General features: G+C 45.5%; 1 protein-coding gene across 1 annotated transcript in view; it reads left to right on the top strand.

The window, feature by feature from the left end:
- cenpp (centromere protein P) overlaps positions 1 to 9,904 on the top strand; it is a 74,370-nt gene that overhangs the window by 63,626 nt on the left and 840 nt on the right. The window contains exons 7-8 of the mRNA XM_023799718.1: positions 8,181 to 8,260; positions 8,462 to 8,553. Coding sequence (XP_023655486.1) covers positions 8,181 to 8,260; positions 8,462 to 8,553 — 172 coding nt within the window. The remainder of the gene's footprint in view (positions 1 to 8,180; positions 8,261 to 8,461; positions 8,554 to 9,904) is intronic.

The raw sequence follows: 9,904 nt of genomic DNA, 5'->3' as shown, positions 1-9,904 counted from the left end.
GCGTGGGCAGCCGGACTGCAGGCACTGGGCTGGTGGCACTGGGGGCCGCTCTGCTCCATCCAGCTTCTGATGACAAAAAGTGCTTTATTTATTTTACTATCCCTACCAAACATCTCTCCAGTCCTCTAGTGGAACCAGGCCAATGAAGCTTAAATATGGAAGACCAATGTCTCTCCAGGGATGACGATAGCTATGGAAGTCATTTCACAGTTGTGTGGACTTAAGTTTAAGCCTATAATAGCCGAACTTGGAAAGATTCTTTACCTAGAAGCACAACGTCCGGAAGATATTTAGCCAAACATGGGCGCATCACCGTCTTGTTTGAACTTGCCGGCTTCAGCATCCTCATTAACGTGTCACTCAACAGGCACTGAGGCGGCTTCTTGGCTTGCTTCAGGTTTTATGTGTATCCGGAGAGTACAATGACACTCCTCAGCCGCAGAGTCTTTCCTCCTATAACAGTGGTGGAGGTTGGTTGGTGTAACTCTGGACAAAACAGTGCTGTAGTTTGACAAGAGGCTAGTGCATTCCATTCATGCTCCCTGTTGTGTCAGATCTTGAATTTGGAGAGAGCCCATAGTATGAGTAATCTCAGATCTAACCAGTCACACCTATTTCATTGCTTATGTGATCTTCTCGGGAGACTATAGGCAAGGCCTTGGATCTGGGGTGTTACAGGAATGTCATGCACGCTCTGGTTGCAGCTTGTAATTCACCATTGCTAAGTAACTGTTAAAAGTAGTAATTATCACTGCTGACCAGCCTGAAGAGACACAAGAAGTAACATTGGAGAGAAGTCCTCCAAAGGCAGAAGGAAAGGGCTGTAACTCGAAACGTCAGTCTTGACCTCGCAACCTGTTATGCGCTTTTTTAGGTGTTATGCTGAAGCGATGGTCCTGATGCCAGGTTGGATGACAGGGAGGTGGAACATCTGGGAATTCTGATGGGGATTAAGTGTAAGATACACCAGGGCTGAGAATCACGGTCAGGCATAGTGCTCCTCGCCAGAAGTCTAGCCCCTTTTCATAAATGTTTTTTTATTTTAATGACCGTCTGGATAATCTGATTTGCTTTTAGTTTCTGAACATGCATTTGGTGAAATTCTAGGTCAATCAGTCGTTAGAGCATTCCCTGTGTCGTACGTATGTGGGTCTGCTGGGAATGGGAGCACCCTCATAACCAACGTGGGGAATGTTTTTGGGAAAGGTGAATGCAAACCACATGCCGGCGGGTGATTAGCTGCAATAAGTGCCCTCGTTAAACGTTTGGCTAATATCTGATTTGTCTGGTTCATGTGACTTAGCAGGAGCCATTCGAGACACCAGACTGAGAGTTGTTATGCTGAGAAAGTGAAGCACAGCTGTGCGTGTGTGTATGTGTGCGTGTGCGTGTGCGTGTGTGTGTGTGTCTGTGTGAGAGAGAGAGAGAAAGCAAGTATTAGCTGTTGCATACTTGTGACCAGCAGGTGGCAGTCATGCATGTAATAGTATGTATGGTAGCTTAAGTAGCTCCCCTTGGTTCTTTATCTTAACTGTCAGTAATTTACATAATTTGTACAAGATCCTAAGGTTTTATTTACTGTTTAACGAATGGGGAAGGACAGGTGAAAATCAGGGTTTAGCATTTAGCAGTGGTGGTCCGGTGGTTAGATGAGAGTACTGTCAGAATCCCATGCCTTACTGTGAGCTGGCCAGTGGTATGCAGGCTGTGTGACAGACAGGCTGCTCTGGCCCCATGCTGTCAGGTGAGGGGCGGCACCCCGCTGACTCACTCGCCTGCTATGTGCAGCTGCTGCTTGTCAGAGCAAACCATGCCCCCCCCCCCCCCCCAATAAGGGGACAGAGACATGCCTCACTATTTTTTGTCCTTTAGCAAAAAATTCCTGAATGTGGGTTTTGGAAAGAATGTTATGCTCTGTGACAGTGTCCCTGTTTTGTGGAAATTCTCCATCGTGGGCTAGAACTGGCAGCAGGATTCGGCGGCGAGGTCACACTTCTCCACGTGATGTCGAAATTTGGGGGCATTTCCCTAGTCACCATGGCAATTCGAGGCCCTGGCAACAACCACCTTGCTGTGAAAGCTAAAAGCAAAAAAGTAGAAATTATTTTTGCAATCCCTTACTCATCACAGAAAACACTGATAACATAATGCTCTGAGGCAGATGCACGAGCAGCGTCTTGACTTACTGGATTTATTCCATTCTGGTCTGGTACTAGTTTTATTGTCTTTACTTTAGATAGGTTCGTAGCCATTCATATTATATCAGAATAAAAAAGAACATATCATGCAAGTGGAAACTTTTAATAGACATGAGCCGTGAAAATGGCAGAACAATTAAGAAAAGGAAGAAACGTCTTGGGACGTTTGAGCACGATTTGGGAAATGGTCCCAAGTCACCCTCGTTTCCTGTTTCCCCTCCGTCCTTCCTAACATATTTCCATATGCTGCTTTCTCAACCATATCATCCACCCATTACTTCAAGTCAGACGTTCCAGAGGATTTCCCATGTCGTAACAAAATCCTGGCTGCTGTTACAAGCTTCTTGCTGTTTTTACCTTGACAGAGGGGCCCCTGTTTTCCAGCATTTATGGCCCCCATCTGCGGCCTGGTTGCCCGCCGCTGCCCTCTGGAGTGACCCCATCCCTGCTTTCACACCTTTGCCCTGCGTGTTCCTTGGTATGTGTGTCTCAGACCTGATGACTGAATAAAAAGATTTTCTCACTGCGTTGGGAAATAAATAATGCTTATTTGTTGTTTACAGAAACCTAACCTGACATTCGCTGCTGCAATTACTGTGGCGAGACCAAGCCTGCATTTAGAGGAGAATAGAGGTTTTATCTCGGATTAGCTAGCTATTGTAGGGTCACTGTGTGTATCGAGCTCATAAGCATCATTTGCTGGACCGTGCGGCCCCTCGGCTTAATAACCCGTCATTAGTGTGGCAGTGTGGAATGCCCGCAGACGGGGAGGCATAGAGAGCAGTAATGGTGAGGTGTAGGACAGCATAAAAACCAGGGTGGAAAACTCCATCAGGGATAGCAGCGTGTGAACCGAGAGGATGTTATGGGGGAGTCACTAAGGAGCCTCAGTTTCTCCAAACCTTATAGCCCAGAATCCCGTATTGCCTTCGCAATATATTTAACCTACATTTATTTAGCAAAAGCTTTTATGCAATGCAGGTACCTTTTTGAGAAAGTGCCAATTGGGGAATAAGGACATTGCCCAAAGGCCCAGTGCTGAAATCACTCTGCTGCCTGGGGTTTGGACCGGTGTACAGCATCGTAGCCCACAAAGCCCCATGCTGCCCCCGCAGCAGGGATGTTCAGGGACAGGCTTCTTAAATCAGCGTTCTTTCTAAATGTATTCTTTATTTTGGAATCACACAGCCATTAAGTTAAAAACTGATAGAAAACAATACAGAAATAGCTGTGGTTAAGTGTCTTTCATATTGGATTACAGCTTCCCAGGCTGTTTTTAATATGCAGTCTTTGTTTATCATCAACCTCAATCATAATTCTTGATGTGAGAATATGCAGCATATAGGGTATGAATTTTAGCCTCATCCCAAATGTCTGTTTACGTTTCTCCCGAGTTTGAGGTTGAACTCTTTCTGGTAACGTGACAATTCCGTTTATTTTTATATAACGTCTTTCCCAATACGCCGCCCTCAAAACACTCAACATAGAATCAAGCAGGAGTAGCTTTTACTGACACACCACAGTTTAGGGTGACAATGGTGTGAACGGATGGGGGATGCAAGCCGGAAGACAATGGAGGAGAGGAAACGAGGCCTCTGGTGGTCTAGGGTCAGCTGGCTGCCCAGCTGCCCCCCTTCAGTGCTAACAGAACACAGGCCAGGGCGTGGTGTGTTTCCGTGACGCGTCTTCTGTGACTCTCCACGCCCCCTATAGGTCAGCTCTCTATCCCGCCGTTGGCAGGTACGTCTTCAGTCCTCTGCTGTGCCCATAGCATGAACTCAGCTGGTGTCCACCCCCGGTCCAGGGCATCCGGCTGAGTGGAGGCAGCAGCTTTGTTTATTGTCGGCTAAGCTAAAGCGACAGGACTTCAGTCGGGGTTTGAATGCTGAGACAGAGGGTGGCGCCCTCACACATGCTGGCAGAATGTTCCAGAGACGAGGAACCCTGCGGCTGAACGCTCTGCCACTAACACTTCCGTGTAAGAGGAACTACAGGAAGGCCTACATCTGACCCTTTGGAGCCTTGTATTTTTATTATTTTATTATTATTAACCCCACAACAACATGAGCAGAACATGTAATCTCCAGTCACATGGAGCCACGGCAGAGACTCGAACCCAGGTCCCAGAGGTGTGAAGCAACAGTGCTAACCACTGTGCCGCCCCCATTATAACTACTACCACTACGCATCCATCCATCTGCTAAGGACTCCTCCAGGGTTACAGAGATGATATTATTATTATTATTATTATTATTATTATTATTATTTATTATTATTATTATTATTATTATTATTTATTATTATTATTATTATTATTATTATTATTACTACTACTACTACTACTACTACTACTACTGTCATCATTATCACTGTTATTACCATCATGACTACTGCACTCTGCACTGCAGTTCTGGCACATGGTGAATTCTGGGACTCACAGCGGTTTGTCGCACATCATGCTCCCGCTAAAGCTTTGATCCAGTAATGGGTCAGTCCGGGTCCCAGTGACTCCGTGGATGCAGGGTCTGCCGCTGGTGCTGTTTCTGTCATCCTCGGTATCATCGTGTTCTGGAGCCAGCAGTACTCCGCGCTGTTGTGCTTCGCTAAGATGATGTCAGTCTCGTTGGCACTATGCAGATGGGAAAAGGCTTTAAATGTAACGCTCATCCTGTATCTGTGAGAGCTCATGTAGTATCTTCAAGAGTTTGGGTTAATGCTTAAAGATTTGGTTTCACAGTGCAGTCACAACAGAAGTGCAGTTACCCTTTTCAGCCCAAACATACAATTTGTGAACCAAGTCACTGCCTTGAATTGTATGAGTATCACTAAATGTTTTTGAAAACATTTGAATATTTTTTATTTTGTACCATTATTTATGTGAATTTTTGAGTGATTATCCTATTGTTGTTTCTGGCCTTACATGTGGGTTTCCATACCGGCATAATTATAGTTTAATGATTGTAAATCAATATGATTATCAAATAATGTTTGTAATATTAAGACAAAGAAATGCTTCATTAAAATATAGAATTCAAACACTGTTATTCCTATAAATAATTAGTAAAATCAGGGTTATTAGGTCCCTTCCAGTTATACCTGTACGTCAGCTTTTCATTAGCTAATTGACTTAGTTAAGTGGTCAGCTTGTGTATTTTGCCAGGCACTCGTGTGAGTTCAATGTGAACGGTGGCAGTGCCTGGCCTGATGCATCATGGGTGATCGCCCCCTTCCCTTTGAACGTCAGCCCATGCCTCTATGAATTCTTTGGTTACTCTGGAAAATGGTTTCCTCACACTGTTGACTGAACTGTCATGAAACTCCACTCCCTCGCTGGAAGGACGACAGCGTTTTATTTTACACGTGCTCTGGAAGACCCGAATTAACCTTTTAAATCTGCAGCATTTTTTATATAAAGACTTTTGAATGCTCATGAAGTATTACTGTGTAACAGTGTCCTTCATGTTGCTCTTCCTCAAAGGCCAAGGAGAGGTTGAATTATACTTCAGAGAATCACTGTTTACCAGATAAGGTTACAGTGTATCGATCCAAAACCAAGTAGCCCTTCATCTTGTGATATCCTCCAATTACAAGTCATTTTCCATATTTCACCATTGTTTAGTCTGGCTCAGTTATATATAAACCCTCTAAATTCACCCGGAGCGTATTATGCAGCGTTCAGGGACTTCTCCTCATTATTCGCTTTACCCAGAAAGCTTCTTTGACTTGCTTGGTGTTTTCTATCTAATGTCATTAAAATTACTTTTCTGTGTCACCGTTGCACTGTTTTACTGTGAGAATGGACTGAAGGAATCCCATGTTCTCCCGTTTTTATGACAAATTGTAGATATTAATTCATAAATTGGAGGGGGGGGGGTGAGGTCAAGCCACAGAAGCAGATTCCTGTAAAAACTGGACTGTTTTGTTCTTGAACTAAGTGGTGGCCCATCGTTTATAAACTCTGCCTGTTTATTGTGCACCTCGTACTCTTAAAAACTAAAACAATCAACATTCTTCCTAAACGAATAATTTGGTCACTAACACTCTTTCCATTTAAATTTATGAGGCCAGAGAAAACACACGACTCTGCCCGCCTCTGCATAAAAACAGCCGCTCGTGCGAAGGCTCTTGTGAGCCTGACATCTACAGTGCAGAAGGGAGAAACACAGCTGGCAGGACTGAGATGGCATTTTTTTTGTAGAGAAGCTGTTTTCGGGCATGAACAGAGAAGACAGAGACATGGGAGACCTTTCTAGCTGTGATGCCCTATTTTTACCTGCCAGTCTAGCATGCCCTACATTTTGATTAAACTAATTCTTTTAGTCATATGAATGCTTAATCTCATTTAAAAAAAAGGTGATGGAATGGCGTCCATTTGAAGCTGAGGGCGGGGTAGCCTGCGGGCTGCTTCAGCAAGAGTGGCTACTGCATCGATAACATCTGCACAGTGACACGGAGGCGAGCTGGCGGCCATGTTTTGCTTGGCACTCTGCTGCCTATCTGATGAATGTTGCTTTCTGCAGGATGTGCTGCCCGGTTCAGAGTCACCGAAACGTGGCTGCAGCTCGGCAAGCTGCACAAGTCCAGCCAGGAGAAGCGTGTTTTTTTTTTTTTTTCTTCTTTTTTTTTTCTTTAACGCATTTTATTCAGTTATTTTTTCCTGCAGTCTATGACTAATCTAGTTTTTAAAGTGCTTCTGCAGTCTCCCTGTGACTTCAGCTGTCTTTTAGCTAATTTATGAGGTCATTAATAATTTCTGCGTCCCGGCGTTTGCTATGTTTCTATTAATCTCTTATGAGACGTAAAGGCAGGTCACTGCCTCACTCTCCCAGTGTTGATGTGGTGTGATCCAGCACGCTGATGTTTTTTAAGGTGACAATTAAGAAAATTAAGAAGACTGGTATAGTTAAGGACAAGCAATCTTGGGGGGGGTGGCTTTTTTATATGCACTGCTTGGTGTGTGATTAAAGTCCTATGAGAATGTAGAGTTAGGCTGGTCTTCAAGCTTGTGTACAGTGTGGGAGAGCCAGTTACATCAAAACTGTTTCAAAGCCTTAAAAAGGGTTCTTCTTTTTAATTGGTCTTCTACCTTTGTATTGGTTGTGTGAATTTTCAATACAATTTCAACATTAAAACATCATTACCCTGGTGTATGAGCCTTCACGCTCTGCGATATTTTCCTGCGGTGCTTAGTCGAGCGTAAGTGGCCTGTTCTGCCTCGAGTTGCATCATCCAGTGGGAGGACATGCAGCTACTGCAGCGCATCTCCTGTTTCCGTTCTGGCCCCGAATTGAAACGTCTCCCCTACCTCACCACAGCGTGTGGAACGGTGCTGAAAACCCAGTTGTGTGGCTCTTCTGGAAAGTGCAGACTCTGCTCCAAGGACAAAACGGAGGCCGGATAGTAAGTGGCTCAGCGGGGTTTGTCTCCTAGGTTGCATGGCTCACCTGGTAGCCCGGGAGGGCCCCTGGAAACCTGGTAGCCCGGGAGGGCCCCTGGAATGATGCTTTATTTGCCATTTGTACAAGTACATTTCAATCTTGCTTTCTTCTAGGACACATACAGGTAGCTTGTTGTCTGAGCACAGGGTCAGCTATTTATCAGGGACCCCTGGAGCATGTTTTTGGGGGATAGAGGCCTTGCTGAAGGCCCAGTGTAGATGTGGCCACTCTGCCGAGCGCGGGATTCAAACCGCCGACCTTCTGTCACAGGCACTGAGGACTGACCCGCTGAGGTACAGCCATTGGAATTTTTTTATTTGTTCCATTTTTACCTCTAATAAATTCTCCTGCAGTCAACGAAATGGCAGATGGGGCTGATATCCGACAAAAGCATGGAAAGTCTGCAGCTGCTGCAGATGGAAAAATATTGCTGCTTTGATCAGGAACAGCTCATGTCATATAAGTGTGCAGCCATCCTGCTTTTCATTTGTACCAGTGCTGCAGTGCTATGCCTGTACATTGTGTTTGTCCTCCCCAATGGCAGGATAAGTACCCAGACGTGGTGAGCCTTCCTGAGGGCTGCAGAGCGGACATCATGACGATCCAGTGCCCGAAACTACCTGGGTGATTCTTCTATGTCATTCCATTAAATCTGCCATTTATTCCTTGTATAAAGTGAAACATGCTTCTGTTAGTATAAACATTCTAGCTGCTGGCTTTGTTACACATGATCATAGAGCGAGATGGTTCCAGGCGTCTCGCTGGAAGGACCTGGTGGGTTTGCCTTCCTATGTATTTGAGCTGAGGATGGTTGGCTTTTCTCAGGTGCACTTTGTGCGTCGTGTGGAGCATCAAGGTCACAAAGGAGGGAGGGGTCACTCCCAAGCTGGAGGTGCTGCCCAGACTGCCAGAGAGAGGTGAGAGCCCCCCAGGCTGAGCTCCCTGCCTTTTCATATGCTTACCGGACATTCAGAATAGAAGTACATTCACTGTACTTTATTCATCCCCCACGGGAGTTGCAGTATCAATTCACATAAATGTCGAAAATACACACAAATAAGGAAGACATAACACAGAAGAACCAAATATATAAAGTTTGGACACACCTATCCATAGAAAACTTTATTTGTTCTATTCCCTTCATGTCACAATAATTATAAAGACATAACAACTATAAAATAACAATATGGAATTATGCACTGACCAAAAAAATATTTAACAAAAAAATATTATTTATTGAGGGGGGGGGGCAGCTCTGTGTGTTGGCACTCAGAAGGTTGCTAGTTCAAGTCCCTGGGACGGCAGAATGATCCCACCATTGGAACCTAAACCAAGGCCCTTATCCCCAATAGCTCCAGGGACTGGCTGATCCTGCTTTCTCCTCTACTCGAGTTCCATGACGTGGACCCTGGGAAGCTTTTCCAGCTGTCCTGCAGTAGGTCCCACATATATGCTGAGCACTCATTGGGCACTTTTCCTTAACTTTCTAGTCAAACTCTTCCCAAACCATCTCCGGTTTCACCAGCCTTCTTAGTCAGTCTCCCAGAGCGGTCCCCAGCACAGAGCCGGCCTTCTTAGTCAGTCTCCCAGAGCGGTCCCCAGCACAGAGCCGGCCTTCTTAGTCAGTCTCCCAGAGCGGTCCCCAGCACTGAGCCGGCCTTCTTAGTCAGTCTCCCAGAGCGGTCCCCAGCACAGAGCCGGCCTTCTTAGTCAGTCTCCCAGAGCGGTCCCCAGCACAGAGCCGGCCTTCTTAGTCAGTCTCCCAGAGCGGTCCCCAGCACAGAGCCGGCCTTCTTAGTCAGTTTGTTCTACTTCTTAGAGTCACCTGCTCTGATGCCGCTGCCCCAACAGATGGCTGCATAGAAAATAGCATTTGCCGCGACAAAACTGGTAGAAGATATGCAACATCTTGCTGCACACACTGAAGGACCTAAGCTTCCTCAGGAAGTGGAGTCTGCTTTGTCCCTTCCTGTAGACAGCCTCAGTATTACATTTCCAGACTAGGTCTCTTCACCATTTCTCCCAGGATGGAAGCTTAGTCTTGTTCCTACTAAAACCCACAACCATCTACTTGGTCTTGGTCACACTTAAGAGAAGGTCGTTCATTAATAATCATTACTTTTTTTATTATTTGATCCCTGTGGGGAAATCCTCTTTATTTCCCCACCTTGCTCACTATGTGCCACCCACCGTAGCACCCAGGGAGTTGGGGGGTTAAGGGCCTTGCTCATGGACCCAAAGACATGCTGAGACCAGGCTTGAACCTAC

Source organism: Paramormyrops kingsleyae, chromosome 8 (assembly GCF_048594095.1).
Source record: "Paramormyrops kingsleyae isolate MSU_618 chromosome 8, PKINGS_0.4, whole genome shotgun sequence".
NCBI lineage: Eukaryota > Metazoa > Chordata > Actinopteri > Osteoglossiformes > Mormyridae > Paramormyrops > Paramormyrops kingsleyae.
This window is presented reverse-complemented; position numbering and strand designations above follow the sequence as displayed.